Raw genomic sequence first — 18,656 nt, forward strand, 5'->3', positions numbered from 1 at the left:
TCCCCTTGGACCCTGGCTGGGGAAACCTGGCCGCAAAGTCTGAGCATTGTGCGTTTTGCTTTGTGGCGAACAAGTCTAGTGGGAGGTGACCTCATAGTGAGAATATTCTGTCTAGGATATCTGGTGAGTTGCCACTTATGTTCTTCTGGCAGTCGGTGTTCGGCATAATTGCAGGCAGTACCCTCTGGGAACTGCACACAATTAGGACTACAGGTGTAAGCAAAAAAACAGCTTTGGTATAAGTCTGTACCACACACTTTTGGTAGCGAGCTGAGCAGCCAGGCTTATCTCAAGAGGAAATGTGAGCAGTAGAAGTTACACAGAAATATCACAATGGTTTAAGTAGACATTTACACTCTAGGGATCTTGGTGAAAAATACTTAAACATTTATTTAGTCATTTGGAAAACATTCACCAGTAGAAATCAAATCAATATTAAACACCAATATACTACAGCACAAACTTTGAGTTGTGGGGACAGTTTGAGTTCCCCTGAAAAAGGAGCCAAATGGCACTTTAGTACTTTTAATAGGAAAAAAGAGGCAGGTTTGTACAAGGGGTTAGAAAACACTACTTTCAGATAATGCAAAGGTTCAATCTACCAGGTGGGTCAGTTCAATTGAACAGGCCAGGCCACCGTCAATAGTCTAGTATTCTTGGATAGGACAGCACAGTCCTGGTACAGATGGAGAATATGAAAGAGAATGATATGCTGGGTCACAAGCTGATTAGGCTTTTAACTTGGTTAAGTGTCACAAACTTTCAACGCAATCTCTCAACCTGATGACAGTACCTTAAAGTGAAGCAAAAAGATGTATCTGAAGACATTGGTTCCTGCAGATCTCTGTTCCTGAGCCTCAGTCATGGGGACAAGAGGGAGGACATTGGGGGACTCCTGCACTGCACGGGATCGTTGTCAGAGCAAACAAAAGTGGTGCCACTTCAGTTCAAGTAGCTGTGGCTTCCAAACGCAAACTGGTGTCCTTCTCCCAGGTTAACCTTAACCAGCTCAGAGAATAGTATCCAGGCGTTTGCCAAGTTGATTGGTCCCACCAACTCAAAGGAAGAAGCCGCCCTTGAAGGAGCTCCTCTGTCAAATGGAGATCTGGCGATTCAGAGGTGCAGCAGAGCTCCACCGGGCAAACCAACGGTCCACTGGTTACAAAGCGGTCTTCTTCCAGCTCGTCTTCGGTTCTTTTGTTCCAGTGGTCGACTGCCTTCCAGTCCTGGGTTCCTAGTGATTGCATTGAATGCAAACACTTCAAATGCAAAACCATTAAAAAAAATACTTAAAAATAAAAAAAAAATAAAAAATGTACTGGGACCTCACAACTCCTGCTTTGTTTTACCCCTTAAAATCCATTATAGTAAAAAAAAATTTTTAAAAAAATTCAATGCATTTTTTTTTCTCGAAGCTTTTGCATACGAAACTATGTATTCAATGCAATGCCTGGATACCCAGTCCTTGAGACTTGCCTTTTAAAAAGTTTTCTCCCATTCATTCCAGCCTAGCTGTCACTCACCCAGCAGGGTGGCTGTCCATGCCGGAAGGTCAGCCAGCCAATCACGCCAGAGGGCATTTGGGTCTCCTAGGAGATGAAGCACAGGAAATCGGCACCTCCCTCACTTTCTGCCCACCCCAGACACTCAGGCGCCATGGACGGACTTCAGTCCTGAAGCCTGCCAAAGGCTCACGAACAAAGGGACCAAACCTGGTTTGGTGCGCAGAGTTAAACACCAGAAGGACCTTTCCACAAAGAAACAGCAAAAAAAGATGAGCGTTTTTACAGAGGGGTCTTGGGTGCCATATTGAAAAACATGGCAGCCCCGATTTTTAGCTACCGGTGATCGCGGTCGGGAAAAATCATGGTAGTTCGTTATAAAACGACTGCCACCAGCCATTTCAATAGGAAAGGCTAGCTTTTGGCATCTACAAGAATGTTTAGACATAGGGGATACCAAGTAACCCCTCCAGCACACTATAAGATAGTGTGTGCTGGGTCTAGGAATTTGGAAATACTAGTAAAGCCAATTTAACTTTACATTCTCTGGGGAACAGTAGTTCATCCCATAGAAGGTATTTGAACCTTGGGAAGTCCAAAGGACACCCCTCTGCCATTGCACTAAAGGTGCTGCCTGACAACAATAAAAAGATGATGCCTATGGAGTTATCTAAAATTTCTTAACCAAAGAACACAAGAGTAAAAACACATCAAAATACAAGAGTGGGGAAAAAGGCTCCCACTCTCTACAGGGAAAAAAACAAGTCCTCCAAATCCAGCATAGTTGCTGGGGATCTCCAAGGTGGAGGGAATTAGTAGAAGTGTCGTATAGAAGCACATGACCTGTTTGATAAACCAGGTTAGCAAGCATCTCGGTAAATTTAGGTTAGTTAATTAAGTTTTGAAAATATAAGCATAATGTTCATCTGTGTCTAATGGAAGCAAGAATTTCCTAAAGAACTCTGCAAAACCTTAGCGTGTGAAAATTTAACTGCAGTGATAATATAAGCAACAAAAAACGTCATTACACTGGTGGTGCTCGCAGTGCTGACATCTTGATAAGCCACTTTGGCAGAGTGGTACCTGCAAATGCATAGAAGTAACAGTTCCCAGGTAGAAAACTGACAATCTAAATGATTAGTGGAGTAGAAAGGACCAAAAGAATCTGCAGGTTCTGCAGGGACAAAAAGTCCATAGAAAATCTAGAACATCTAACGCTTTATACAAAATTGTTTTTATAAGACGTAAATAGTTTAGTAGGTTTCCATTTTAATCCCTCATGCTTATGGAATGAAATTGAGTGATAATCCACTCTTTTCAGCACCAAAACGTTTTGATGAAATATTGAATTTTTTAGTTACTGTTCTGATTGGTCGAAATTGCATAATTGTATTCACATTATACACCATGTGCAAATATATTTTAAAAATCTAAATATTTCTCTCCAAGTAAAGTATTCAGATTGTATTCCTAGGTATCAATGGAGGAAAGTTTGTGACCCCATCAAAGTGAAAATTCACAGATTAGCTCAGTGTGAAAATTAAACTTCCACCCCTATATAGAAGATATGGTTCATGACACCAATGCAGAGCAAGAACAACAAAAAAAAGTCTCGGTAGCATAAAACACAAACATTTGTACTAACCGCTAAGAAGTTGGCCAGAGTGCTAGCGATGTCACCTGAAGCATTTCCATTTGCCTTCCTTGAAGGTCTCGATTTCTCTGTAGTGTCACCATCATCCTCTTCATCATCATCATCACTGTCTGCATATGCACCAAGTAAACACAATCCATCTAGAAAAATAGGAACCAACACAAATTCACATCAAAGTTCGGGTGATAAAAATAAAATAACAAATCCACATTATATGAGAAAAAAAAAGTCAAATCTTTCATCCCAACTTTGCAACGATGCTGAATTAGCCCCTACTGCACTGGGCTATCGGTATGGCAACAGGAAAGATTTGTGGCAGACTCGGGAGTCTGCATACTTCTGGTTAGGAAAGATTTTCTTTTTGCCGCTTTCCTTCCATAGAAATCTAATGCACCTCCTTTTGCTATTTTGAACCGGTCCTGACAATTGAAGCCAAGTAAAACATTTGCTTTATTAATCTTGCTGCTCTCCATTTTGAGGGCACTGATCAGTCAATATGGCCATCAGTGACGGGACTGGAGGAGGACTGTCCTCATTATGAAATTCCTGGTTTTTTTTACACAGCACACCACCTTACAGTGAAGTGCAGTAAAGAAAGTTAGGATCCCTTTCTCCTGTTAGTAATGATATGGTTACTTGCATAATGTGTCCAGGACGTGCTGCAGCGGATATTTTCCAAACATGTTTTTATAATTTCGTGTATGCACTTTGCATTTGACCACATAATGCCATTTAGAGTACCATGTACTCTAAATCGCCATTAAGCAAGAATTCCTATTTTGGTAATACTAGGATCATTGTTAGGGCCCCTCAAGTTTTTGCTTGTACTGCGTTCCTTTATGGTTGATTGATCTCTCTGGTGGCCAGATCCAATGCTCCTGAAGTCTGTTAAAAAGCAGGTTCCAGGCTCTTTAAGATTTCTTCAAGTAAGTTTATTTCCAAGTTCTTAGTTACATATCCACATGGAGACATAAAAGGACATAAGCTGTGACAACACCGGCTCCCATCACCCAGGACTAGCCAGCTGTAACCTCCTCTACACAGAACACTCACTCAGAATATTCCATCATCCACACAAACATTCCACATGACATCTCAAGCTACCTCACCTCTGGCAGGCACAATACAACAAAGGCGTCCTGCTATTATGTCCCTTTATTCCTTCTAACTGTATAGTATTCAGTCGCACCTAAGGGGACTCTCAGGCACCCCATTTCTGCCCAGGTTAGTTTCACTAAACATTGATTTTAGTTAACAGATTGTCAGTAGCTGTGCTTAAATATTGGCTTCACCAAGAGTACAAGCCATTTTACTGCACTGGTAGCCCAAAGTATCTTTTTTAAGTCCTGCTCACAGGCATTTTGTTTTCTGTGGTTTCCCTTTGTCTAGGTAACAAAGAGGTAAGCTCAAAATGGCCGTTCTAACCCTGCAGGGTCTTTGTGAGCCCACCATGGCAGCCACCTTATTGGCTTTAACTGGTAGGTTGGAGCTGGAGGGTCTCGAGTCAAAACCTGGGCTCTGCCCCACCCTCATCTCAGGTCAGTGCCTGACCAAAAAAAGGCTCCTGAAGTGCAGACCACACAAAAAGGAGCATGCTCGTCTGACTGAGGCGGCCGGGGCAGACAGGAAGTCAGACAAGAGTGCTTCTGTTATACAGCAGTGCAGTGGCAACATTAAAAGGTAATTGACTTTTCAGGGTTCCCTTGCACCCCTTTTCCCAGCCCCAGACCCTTTACTCAGCCCCCAGCCCCATTTACTCAGCCACCAACCCCATTGCACCGCCCCCATCTCCCGCATACCCCTTTCCTGCACCACCAGCTTCTTTTCCATTTACTTGTATTTTATTTTACTGTGCATTTGTAAGGCACTTATACATCAAGTAAATTGTGTCAGCGCCCAGAGGTTCAACCCTGACACAGCCCTCTCCTGTTTCGGGTGTCCATTTCCCTGGAGTGGAAAGACGAGTGGTCTTGTGTGGCTTCAGCAGGACCAGCGCACTGTGAAGAGCATAGCTCAATGGCATCGGGCAGGCCTCTGACTCGCCAAAAATGTTGCAGCATGGACGTGATCGCTAACAACAACATGCTGATAGATGTTTGACGAAGTGAGTCCACACACCCGCTAAAATACCAGACAAATGCTCTACAACAATGCCCTGCTTGGCACCACTGCAGTCAGACAACTTTTTGTCCCCTGCCAATCATGCACCCAGTGCATTGGAAAATCCCCTTTACCTCATGAACATTTTCAAACACAGTCGCTGACACATACAGCCTCAATAAAAACATATCGAGTCACATACCCAGCTACCCGATGGCAGCTACAATGCAGACTGCCCTAGATTCAACAGCAAACACTTTGACAGCAAATGACCGTACAGACAAAAGACCCACCCACATTAGCATACGAGACAACAAACTTTGAAACCAATGCAAACATTGAGGACAAATAACAGCAAACAACCACAAAATATAGTCCAGTAAACAATCAAATTTGGACTATAATGAGCCATGCACCCTCAGAGCACCAAACCACTGCACACGGGCGAGTGTGAGGGCAAGGGCGAGAACAGAGAGTATGTCGCTAGAATGTCTATTTACATCTGCTAATTCACCATTACTGCTAGCACGGACTGTACAATTGCTACTAGCCCACAAACAAGCCGCCCCAGGATCCTAGGTAACTTAGAACTACAACACTTTGCAATAGCATAGAAAATTGCTTAGGATATTGAAGTGATTAAATCTCATTTAGCATCGCACAAGAAAAATCTAATCTTGCATAGAACCGAACCAACAATTGTGCAAATGGCAAACACACATGCCAAACTGAACCTAGACAATTCCAATACCAACCTAGCACAAGATCTAATGAGATCCCTCCTGCAGACAAGCACTGGAAACAGGCTCAAGGAAAGGCAAGCATGAGAGCGCATAAACATGATGGTATAAGCCCTTTAACTTCTGAGACAAAAAGAGCTGCAATCAGTCAAGTCCAAACACAGAACAAACAGGCATGCCCTGTTTAAATTTACAAGCCGAACCATACGCATCTCCGAGGATAGGTTCTCAAGAAGCAAAAGTCAGAGTTCCTAAGGCAGACTGTTAGAACAAGTACTTTAGTTAGTTGAGGGTCCAAGGGCTTCTCAAGAGACACCCTACGAGGATTCCAGAAGGGGCCTGGGTGCACTGAACGAGAGGACGCCCAATCACAGAAAAAAAGAAAAAGAAAAAAAAAAACTATACAGGAATCACTAGAGACTTAAGATAAGTAAATGCTGAAGCCAGCACAATACCTCAGCAGAGATGAAGATGTTGCAGCATAAGGACTTCTGGATCTGCAGCAAATGCCCAGCAGTAGAATTCCTTCATTAAGAAGGCAGGACCCCAGTAGGATTTATGCAGCAAGAATCAGGAGGAAGGCTCTAGGCAAGGTTTTCCTCATGGCTGGATGCAGCTCTGGATTTTGTACCTTTTCAGGAGCACAGAAGACAGAATATCGTTGGTCGGATACCCTTTGTTTGTAAGGCCCAGCACTGTGGCGAGGGGAATTTTTGGACTGGAATCGTGCCTCTGGAGATCCAGCAAGGAGCCCACATAGTTTCAGCTTGATTCGGAAGACCGTGAACCGCACAATAGCTCAGGGTATTGCAGCCCGCAAGGTCACAGCATGTGTGGGATGGCTCAAAATGCAAGTCTTGAGTCTAGCGGGTCTCACCAGGCTCTGGGATGGGGTTTCTTGTATTCGGAATCCCCAGGTCGATTGAAAGGAAGGGCTCCAGCAGGCTGTGGTCACACAGCAGGCACTCTGATCGCTGGAAATCATTTCAGCCGCAAATTCTACCACAGAGTATCTAACCCCGCCTCTTTCAACGTTCGAAGCAAATGCAATTGTATGCAACTCAGATCCACATTCCTGCATCAAGACCGCACCCAATCCATAATTACTGGCATATGCAAAAATCAGAGTCCTCAGACTCCCCACAAAACTGGCTAACACTGGAGGATTTAGAACTGCACTTTTAATATCCTCAAATTCCTCTGCGCATCTCACATCCCATACAAACAAAACCCCCTTCCTGGTGAGCCTCATACTTTTTGTTCTATCGGATAACCTCAATAAATTTGCCATAAAATGCCACCAAAATCGACGATACATCACCCTTACTCCTGGGCGACTCCATCTTTATGGCTTCAACATCATCATCCTTTGGCCTCACCCCTTCGGAGGAGATTCATTGCCCTAAATATACCACTTTCCTTGCCCTAAAGGTACACTTTTCCTTGGCAATAGCGTGTCCCACTTCACTCAATAGCTCTAACACTCTTCAGTCACTCATCATGTTCATCACTCCCACCACAGACTAATACATCATCCTGGTAAAATAGTACGCCTTTCTCACTCCCCAACAGCCGATACATGACATTTTGGAACACACTGGCTGCAGACACCAGGCCGAACAGCATCCTCCGACATCTAAAAAGACCAACTGGTTTGATGAACGCTGTTAAATCCCTCGAACTCCCATGTAGCTCAATCTGATGGTAAGCAGATTTAAGATCCAAAATTGAAAGCTTGTGTGCCTTCTGCACCCATCAGCAGGTCAATCCTCTGAGAAGGGTACCTTTCTGCTACCACCATGCTGTTCAAGTGTCTGAGGTCTATGCACTCTTATTGAGCCGTTGGCTTTTCTCACTACAACAATGGGCTCCACTCAGAAGTTTGAATTATTTCAATAACTTCCTCACTCTCCATCTTTGCAATTTCCTCTTCCATATCCTTGCGCAAAGCTAATGGCACATTAGGCAACTTTGCACTTTGGGTTGAACTCCTCGTCCGAGTCTGATCTTGTGCACAAAGCCTTTAAGACAACCCAGTTTCTTCCTTGAACTCCAACAAGCGAGCCCTTGATTTGACTTCCTCTAATGCCAACACTTGTTCAGGATGACTTGCATCTAACAATATCTCCAAATCTGCTTGGTCAGTCCATGATAAAAAGTTCTCCTTTACTTGCCACAAATTGTTCCTTTTGCCTTTCTTCCCTTGAACTGCATCTTACCGGTGAACTGTCCTGCAATTTTTATAGGAATGTTACCATATGCATTAATGCATTAGCTTTTATCTCTGGCTCCTATAAAGTACAAAAATTGAACATGTTTTTCCACACTTGTATACGTACGAGTGTGTAGTCAGCACCACCGTCATTCAACATTGATATGGGTATTCCTCCAATTGTAATGATGGCATATGGTTTGCGTCTCCTCACTCTTCCCGACACCGCATGTACAGAACTCACCATCTCCTTCCCCATACTTCCATATTCCTCATCTTCATTATTTTCACTAATCTCTTGTACCTGACCACCAGGTCTAAAGTTACTGCACCAACAAGCACATGACCTTTCCTCCCGCACTCTCGACAAATAAGGTGTACTGTGACACCATCATATGCTAGGTGCGTCCCACTACCACATCTGTAGCACTTTTTTCCTATGGAGGGTTTGAATTCTCTTGGAGGCCAGCATGGTCATTCCACACTCTTGTTCAGGTTGGCATCATTTGATGCATCTCTTGCTCTTTCTATTTTCTCGCCGCTTCTTGTACCTCCTCCAGTCGACTAAGATGTCTTTGAGGTTTTGTTCACTGAGCCTTCTTCTGGCACCACCCTGCCACCTTCTGCAACCTTTAGTTTAGTTTGTTTATTTGTATAGCACAAGCACACCCTGGGGTAACTGGGCGCATTCTCCTTGAGAACAACATGGTTTACAGATAGTTGCGAAGAGGCAGCATTTGGAGAGCCTTGATGAACTTCTCTGTGTGCTCTGTGAATTTCGCAATCTCTATTGTACTTGCTAGAGTAGGGTTGCGCTCCCTCCACATCTATTGTCTTATTTTGTCATTATTGCATTTTATCATCAATTAGTCTCGCAAGTCCTCATCTTGGCAGTGGGAAAACTAGCACTTCACAGCTTCTCTATGGGGCGTGATACATTCTTCTATTTTCTTCCCCTACTCTGTTCTCTAGTTGCGAAGCAGTATCGCTCCAGAATAATATTTTCTTCCACTTCAAAAATGCTATCAAGCTTTACTATTGTCCTTTCATATGCACCTGCATTCTCCAAACGCACAGGCTCCAGCAGATTCTTTAAAATATCTGAACCTGCAGGACATCCGGACCCAAATGGACACCCTGGGCAAACGAGTGGACAAGATAGATGAGACTGCAGAACCTTGAGCACAAACAGACCGCACTGTATACAATGGTGGTCCACATTGACATGCAGCTTTCAGAACTCAGGAGGAAATCCATGATGACTCAGGATGGACGACAGAGAATTGCCATAGGCAAAATCTTTATTTCTTTGTAATCCAGGAGAGGGGCGGGGGAAGAGGGACAGTCACCCATAATGTAGTTAAACTCCTGTTTGGTGGGTACTCCACTGCAGAGCCTAGCATTGACAGAGCTCATTGGGCAGGGGGAATGGCCCACGATCAGTGCTGGCCAGATTCCACCAAGAGGAGAAGACAAGCATTCTGGAAAAGGCCAGGAAGAAGGGCCCCCGGTTCCCTGGTGTACTCGAGGTTAACCATCTTTCAGGAACCGTCACCCTCAACTCTGGCAAGGCAACGAAAGTGTGCCTCCCTGACCTGATGGCTCAACAAGAAGGGGTTTCGATATTGTTGAGGATTCCCTTTCTCCATATCCTTCGAGTACAGGTTGGTCACGGAAGATGAAATTCCGAGGGTCATAGAGAACTCATGGGTTCATTGGCCGAGCTACCCCGGGAAGATGACTGATGGATTGCTGAGGGTTTTCAAAAGGTTAAGAAGGGGGCAGGGGACTGAATTCCCAACTCGAGAAACTACTGAAGAACCTTCTGAGGGACGATTCCTGAAAGTTCTGCGACCCTAGTGCTATGTGTTCTAGATATGGGGTTGGTTGTTTTCACAGGTTTGATAGGGGCGTTTCGTAGCTGGGGATGACCGAAAGGCACCATCAGGAGTCATAGGTGGCATTTTTGAGAATTGGATGTTATTTGTTCTGAGGACTGGAATCCCCTACGCAAATGTTATAGTTTGTTGCTAAGTGGGGAGAGGGGACACCCAGTGTCCAGTCGACTTAAGTGGAGACTTGGAATATACAAAGCCCTAGTGCTGCATGACTCGCTGAGGGAGCTGTGCGGGGTGTTCTCGGGCCGCTGGTCTGATGGTGCAGTACATACTGTGGGGTGCAACGTGGACGGGTGCTGTTATGGCAGGGACCCGGGACTATAATGGTGAGGTGATGGGGAGGGTGGGGCAAAGGTGTACTCTTCAGTGTTTAAACACAACAAGTGGGACCCAGGCCAGTGATGGTAACTTGGCTGGACTGGATGCCTGAGGTGTGGAGGTGGGTGATTGCAAGTTGGGGTGGGGGGGTATAGTTTGACGGCTGTTCTATGGCTTGCAATAAGGGGGAGTGGGCAGCTCGAGCTTCGACTTGTGCAGCAAGCAGTGTTCATTTGGTGTCAGTGCAGTTTGCCGAGTGATCAATATGGCGATTGTAAAGCATTTCCCTGGCTGGTGTGAATGTTGAGTGTGAGCTCCCCCCCCCTCACTCTTACCCATGTTTTGCTATATGTCTTTTACCCGTTTTTAGGATTGTGGGCTCTGGAGTACACCACTTCAGTGCGGCCCCCCTTTTGAGCGTTACACAGCACCTCCAGTGCAGTGACACAGCGTTTGTTGTGCAGACTTCCCACCGACTCCATTTCTGAGGCTGACTACCTTCCCCCAGAAAAGAGTAAAGTTGCCATTAACTTTAGTCATGTAACCACAGATCCAGTACACCCCATCTTAGGTGGAGTACTGGAAAGGGTTAATCCTTAGCCCTTTTTATCTGTACCTCCTAGAGCATTGTTTCGCTCTTAACATTTAGAATTGGCTGGTGGCAGTGGTATCTACCCTATACTTTCCTACCGCGGTTATCTTCTATAATCGTGGTTTTATTGTAGGCTATTGTATTAGCCTCAAACTTAAACCCGCTTGACCAAATACGCTCTTTTGGGTCCGGTGCGGTTTATTCGCCATTTCTCCTTGTGTTTTACTTTGCACTGCAAACCAGGTTTGCCTTCTTTGTTCAGTCTTTTGGCAGGCTTCTGCCAAGAAGCCCTCATCTAGGCGCCTGGGTGTCTAGGTGGGCTGAATGTGAGGGAGGGGTGTAGTCACCCCCCCTGCACAAGGTATCCTAGGAAACGCAAGTCCCACTTTTCCATGATTGCCCGAGTTGGTTGTCCAGGCTGGACAATCCCCCTGCTGCGTGATTGACAGCCAGGTTGTGTGAATGGGGGATTTTCGCATAAAAGGCAGGTCTCTTGGGCTGGAAGTCAAACTACAAGGAACCGAAAAGAAGCGGAGAAGAATTCAGCTACTGCAGCGGTCCCGTCCCGGTGAAGCCCTGCTACAGTCCTGAGCTATCTACCCTTCAACGACTAAGAAGATCCAATCCGGAGTCTTCTTCCCTTGAGCCTGGTGGGGATAACCAGCTCATCTACAACCAGAGGATTTCCTTTGTGGTCGAAATCGCTACACTGCTGTAGTGGTCGGATAGCCACCTGAAGAGCCTCTCCTGTTTTTAAGGAGCGCACCTTTTATTCGTTGTCGCTGCTGCTAGTTTCATCCCTGCCTGGTGCAAACCCCCCCCTCATCATTATCTTTGCTGAAGCTCCAGGAATCGTGGGTCTGCTGGAAACTACCAGTAACTGCCGTGGCACCAGCTTCTTCATTTTGAACAAGGTACTGTGTCCTGCTTGAGGAATTGGGGTGAACCCCCATTTCCCGTTCTACAAGGCTCGTCTTCATCTTCCCTCCTCCTTATAACTTTTGCTTCCGAACATTGACAATATCTAAGTACTCTTGGCTACGTTGAATCGTGAACTGTCCGACTGTGTGATCCTCTACAACAGGACCCCGGTTCCACTCGACACTGGCTCCGGCCTCTTGACTCTTGAATTTCTGTCCATGAGTGTTAATCGATTCCGTCTGCCTGACAAATGTATTGCCTATGATTTTTGCCCCCAAACTCCCTCTGGGTATCTGAAGTGCTAAGTGTGTTTTTGCCCCGGTAGCAATTCTTGCCACGGATACGCATTTATTTAGTAGACCGAACTGTCAAAAAGTGATCGCAATTGTATTCACGGTAACGTTACTTGTTTCATAACACCAGTCAATTCAAACACAGGGTACTTACCTTGATTCATACCGTACAAAGTGAATGGGTTGGTTGTAGTGTATTTTACGTGGGATTTTGAATTTAATAGAAGTGTCGTGTTTATAACAAATGGTTTGAAAAATAAATGTACTTATATTTTTCTACCTGAAACCTTGAGTCATGGTTTGCTTGAGTCACAGTAATTGTGGTCCCTTTGTGTAATCTCTACTACTGCTCAAATACTCTTGAGATAAGCCTGGCTGCTCCGCCACTGCTACCACTCTGACATAGTAGTACAGGCTTGTACCAAAGGTAAAACTTGTATTGCCACCTGTAGTCTTAATTGTGTGTAGTGGTCCCTAAGGGCACTGCACAGGATTCTGCCCAACAATATGGTGGTGGGGGGGGGGGGGGGGTCTCTAAATGTCCAAAGTCTGAATTCCCCCACTGAACGTTTGGTCTTCAAAGAATTTAGGAGAGCCAAGTTGGACCTATTCATTTTACAGGAAACTCATTGTTAGGGGCTCCCCCTGGGGATGAAGATTTATTGAGGCGGTATACCAGGCCTTGGTTAAGGAGAGAGGGATGGCGATAGTTGTGGCATCCACACTCGGGCTGACAGTTAAAGGAACATTGCAGGACCCTGACGGGAGGTACATTGCAGTCAGGGAATAGCCCAATCACGGTTGTGTCGATGTATGGGCCCAACGAGGGACCGATACAGTTCTGGGATGAGCTCAATGAGAAATTAAAATGGTTCATCTGGGGCCAACTGATAATTGAGGGCAACGCCCATGAAGAGATGGGAAGAGACCAAAGAGGGGAGGTGGTGTCCCGGGCTGAGTGTTCCCAATCCAGGAAGTTTCATAACAAACACTGGCCTGGTGGCAACCGACGTCCTGACGTTGGAAGCAGATGGGGAATCCATTCCCCCCCCCCCCCCCAACTTTACTTCTTCGAGTCCATGATTCTTACTCTGTGATAGACATTGTTCTAGTGGCCTCTGCCTTGAAGGGGTTAGTCAACTGTTACCATGCCCCCCGGTTTCATGGTCTGATCATTATTTAGTTTGAGTGCTATTGGGGGAGGGTTGGGCAAGCAGGCACCCGGGAGGTGGATGTGTAATGACCCATTGCTTAAGGACAAAGATAGCTCAGACCCTTTGGATGCACATTAAGGAGTATTTGGAGTTTAACAATGGGGGCAAGTCCAGGTCCGGTTTGTGTGGGAAGGGTTCAAAGCCATGATCAGAGTGGTGCTCATTGACCTGGGCACACAGAAGAAGCGAGAAAAGCAAAGGGAAGAAGGGCACCTGCGACGAAGACCGAGAACCTCAGCCGGGGATCAGGGGAATAAAAGGCTGGCAGGGTAAATCCCTCAACGGGCGACAACTGCGCCGCTATAAAGCACGGCTGAGGGATTTGCTGGTTCAGGATATGGCAAAGAAGTTGAAATTCCTGAAGCCTCAAGAGAAGTGAGATAGAGCAGCTCGTATTCTGGCATGGCGGCTACAAGAGGTGCAAAATTCTAAATTCGGCAACAGAATCAAAAGCAACAGGGGGACCTTTTCCACCCAGCGGCAATAGGGGAGGTGTTTCGAACATTTTACAAGGCCTTCTATACATCAGTTTCATGGGGATGGCGCTCAGGATTCCTCGGACCTCTACGGATGCCCGGATTGTCCGACTTTGCTGCTGACAGTTTAGACAGCCCCATTACCCCCTTCACAATAAAGGGATTGAAATCAGGCACCACCCAAGGGGATGATGTTTTTTTCAGCGAAATTCTACAAGATGCAACTGTCTCTCCTGGCCCCCCGCCCCCAATTTGGCCAAGGTTTTTAATCAAGTAGTAGAGGGCGAAATACTTCCGGATTCTATGTTGAGTGCTAGCATCGTGGTTCTCCATAAGCCAGGAAGGTATGCGGGTAAGTGTTAGTCATACAGGCCTTTATCACTTCTCAATACAGACGTGAAGATACTAATAAAACTCCTGGAACGTAGGCTGGAGGGGTCCCTACCCTCTCCCCCCCCCCCCATCCCACTCCTGATCCATGGGGACCAGGTAGTTTTTATTCAGGGGCGCCAAGGTTCAGACAGCATTAGTAAGACCATAGACTGGATGCATATGGCACAGGGGGAGGGCATAGACCAGTCAGTGATTTCTTTGGGCTCAGAAAAAACCTTCAACAGTGTTGAATGGCCCTATATGTTTCATGCCCTGGAGAAGTTCAGTATGGGGCCGAACATGCAGCAATGGATTTCAGCACTTCCGGTTCTCAGACATCCAGATTATTAGTTAACGGGATGTTGTCTGCCTCTTTTCCTTTGGCCAGGAGGAACAAAGGCAGGGTTGCCCTGGTTCGCCTCTCCTTTATGCCACATCCCTGGAGCAATTGCTATTGGCACCAACTTGAAAATAAAGGGTATCCGATGAGGAGAAACGTCCTTTAAGCGGTCCCTATTTGCGGATATCTTGCCATAGGTAGCAGACGTACACTCATCTGTCCATGAGCTTATGGCCCAGATCTTGTCCTTCGGGCAGTTTGGGTCTTAAGAATAATGCGCTGGTCTAGAGGACATGGTCTGATTTAAGGGGATAATAGTCGAGAAGGTGGGGCTTACATTTATGGCAATTCAGCCCCTTAGGAATACTCGCAACTCTGACGAAGGATTTAGCAAAGTGGCCTCCTTGGGTGCTCACGTGATATAGAAGGATGATCTCAGTTCAAATGAATGTTCTTCCCCCGACTGCTCTCTTTTTGAACCTGCCCACAGGTGTCCCAGAGCCATACTTGAGAATTGAAGACCCTGCTGGCCAGATTTGTATGGCAGAACAAGGTTCCCACAATCAAACATTCGACGCTAACCTTACCCAGGGATTTGGGGCAGGGGAATGGGGAGGCTTGCTTATCCTGACCCCAAAATCTATTAGACGTCGTCCCAGCTGCGGGTACAGCACAAAAGACGTAGGTGACTATTGGAACCTCGAGGACGCAGCGGCACACCCCAAGAAGATTAGGGATCATCTGCGGCCTCCACTAGATCTGGCCAAGCGGGTCTCCCGTCACTCTCAGATTTGGTCAGACAGGGTGTTAGAGATGATATGTTTTCAGAGGGGACCTTCATAAAATATTACATCTTCGCCGATGTGGTGGGAAAGGAATCAATATCGATCTTTGAAGAGCTCAGGGTGAGAGGGATTCTCACTGACGGGAAGTGGGGTGTAAACTGGCTAGGGACTGGACTCTGTTCGAGGTGGTCCTGGCTACTGTGGAAGGTCGACAGGAAATTCTCTTGAGTTCATATAGTGCTATAATCACTGCACAGGTGGTAAATACACAGGATTTCAAGCAACGGTGGGAAGAAAGGGTTGAGAGGGAAATCCCAGATGAGACATGGTTCAAGACGGCCTTTCATGGAAATTGGTTTGCCTGCACCATAGAACACAATTTCAAGGCAGGGCCTTATTATATTACAAATGCCATATCATAAGGTCCTGCACAGATGGCACGGAGACCCAGTGACGGAATGTTTCAGAGCTCCAGCCCAGCTCTGTCCATGGGCTTGAGGCCAGAGGGCCCAATGGTTTCATATGGGGTGTGACTGCCCATTCATCCAGATCTTTTCTTCTGAGATCCTGAGTTGAAGGAAGTAACGGGGGTCTCTCTAGACCCCAGACCACCTCCAGAACCTCCGCTTGAATGGGATGAGGCGCAGCCTTCAGTTGCTATTTTCGGAGGTGAGATATGTATGCTGTAACTGAAAATGTTTTGTAAAATTCCAAATAGAACTATTTGAGTAAAAAAAAAAAAAAAAAGATTTCACAAATGATGCAGATCGAATATGCATACAGTGTTCATACATTTGTATTTCAATATAAATTGCGATGGTTAAAAATACACAACACTAAATAGAGTGTTGCACACTTAACAGAGAGGGAAAGTGTAGCTGTAGGGGTATGAGACCAGGGGATGCACAATAAAGGGATAAAGGGGACAAAAAGGGTGGAATACACAAACCATGGAATGCATCAAAATGAGGATATATTGAAATGTAAATTTCAACCAAAACACAAAAAAATACAAAGATTTAAACGTGGAGGCGGTGGCATTTTCCATCAACCCATGGACATATAGGCACCTTAGACAATGCAGCATGATTGCAATCATTGTGGCAATGACTTAAAAGAGCCAAAACTGTTAGGGGGAGGGGGGGTTCTAATGTCCATGTATGGTAGCCCCAACTTCTAGTTTAAGTCTGTACTACTCAAGGTTCTGGTAGTATCGCAGAGCAGCCAGGCTCATCTTAGGGTGGAGAGTTGTAGGCAAGTACAAGGAAATAAGTATATACATAGGCACAAAGAAGCACACTTTTAGTTCTATCAAAATAGTTATTTATTCCAAATACACAAGGTAAAGGTAATTGTTCAGGTGATTAAGTACTGTTTCAAACTAATAAACACAACAGAAAAGCAAGTCAATATTTCAGGTGAGTAAACCCACAATGTAAAGACTTATTGATGAAAGTAATTCACAGGGAAGTAAAAATCAATGTTTTAGTAACTCAAGAAATGTTCTGTTGAAGGAATACAATTATCAGCAACGGATCATCAAGGGCCCAACTAGCATGCTATGTCTGGTACCGAATGCTACCAGCCATGCATCGACCACTAGCCCCCACGAAAGGCTTTTTTTAAACTTTACAAAACATGCGATTTACGCCACATGCGACTTACGCCTGTCACGCATTTAGCCATGACCTGCCAGTTGCCCCGTTGCATCATCAGTATGCCCCAAATCGGTCTCCACTTACCCAGACAGGAAGAGATTCCAACAGAAGAATAATCACTCTGCTGCAAATGTTGATAATTGCTCTATACCAAGCAATGCTGTAAAACAATGTGTGATCTGCAATGCTCCCAACCACTTGGATGTTCACGCCTTTGTTTGCCCTGGACCGACTAATGTTGTAGCCATAATGCATGCCAGCCGCGCGCAATACTTTATTGAAAAAGTAATTGCCTGCCATGCAGATGCCCCCATTTGCCCTACACCTCATTATCCTTGAAGACAAAATAGCTGCCTGAATTGCCCCAAACCTGGGTTTAAAAAAAAAAAGAATGCAAATGCTTGCCCTACAACTAACCTCTACAATGCCGACACTACTACCAGCCTTACGGCAATAGTATCGCTCCTGCTGACATTACCCACCCTACGCCCAACTATACTGGGGGAAATGGTTGACCATATAGACAATGAGGATCACTGTGCAAATAATTACAACTTCCTAGCCTCTTGTACTGCTAGCCCAATAATTGCTGTTCCCTTTCTAGACGAGAACAGAACCAGAATCCATCACCTGGATGTCAACACTCAAATGTACCAAGCTGATCAAATTTGCTTTGGTCAATGCCCGCTCCCTACCAGCCCATGCGCGGGACATCCATGACCTTATAACAGATCACCTTGATGCACTAGCAATCACTAAAACTTGGATCCACGCCGCCTCAGGTCCGGCCCCCTCTCTGGGAATCCCTACAGGATGCATCTTAAGAAAGGACAGGCCCGACGCTAAGGGCAGTGGAGTAGCCATTATAGCCAAGGACCACCTTTGCATAAGGTCATTCGAGACCTACATCAAAAACTGACATCCTACCTGTAAAGATCTCTACCTCTCCCACCAGCAAGATAACCGTCCACACTATTTACTGTTCTTCAGGCCCCACCGTCACCTTCGAATGAGACCTCCACATGCTCAGCGACAAAATAAAAACGGTTGTAAAAAGTCATCCTTCTTGGTGACCTAAAGTTGGGCCTGAACGACCCTAATGACCTGCAAGCCTCTTCCTTGGCCAACTCCCCGATACACCTTGGCTTTAGTCACTGCATCAACCCACCCCACACATGCCAAAGGGCACACCCTGGATTAGATCATAGAGACATCAACTGCCCTTTTTCCATCAAATCCAACGCTCCCTGCCCATTGTCCGACCGCCACCTTATTGCCTTTAACATCCCCCTCTGCCACCACACCAAACCCGCCACCACACCTCTAGCTCCAACCTAGCTTCACAGTTCACGCATACTCGCCAAGGACCGCATCCTACCATACTTGGATGCCAACAAACAGAAGCACCCTGGTTCACTTAATCCCATTTCTCTAGCTGACCTCTATACCAGATCCTTAACAGCGGTGGATACCATCACCACCCTAGCGCCCAAAACAGCCAAACTGGCAGGGATCAAATCTTGGTTCACCCCAGATCTCCTGGAACTCAGGAGGGAAAAAATTAAAACAGACTGCCGAAAC

General features: G+C 45.7%; 1 protein-coding gene across 3 annotated transcripts in view; it reads right to left on the reverse strand.

Annotated features, from left to right (window-relative positions):
* Positions 1-18,656, reverse strand: part of FNBP4 (formin binding protein 4) — a 573,393-nt gene that overhangs the window by 477,798 nt on the left and 76,939 nt on the right. For all 3 annotated transcript variants that reach the window (XM_069623086.1, XM_069623085.1, XM_069623087.1), the window contains exon 4: positions 3,148-3,296. In XM_069623086.1, coding sequence (XP_069479187.1) covers positions 3,148-3,296 — 149 coding nt within the window. The remainder of the gene's footprint in view (positions 1-3,147; positions 3,297-18,656) is intronic.

This window comes from Ambystoma mexicanum, chromosome 11, assembly GCF_040938575.1.
Source record: "Ambystoma mexicanum isolate Mex_15411 chromosome 11, UKY_AmexF1_1, whole genome shotgun sequence".
Taxonomy (NCBI): Eukaryota; Metazoa; Chordata; class Amphibia; order Caudata; family Ambystomatidae; genus Ambystoma; species Ambystoma mexicanum.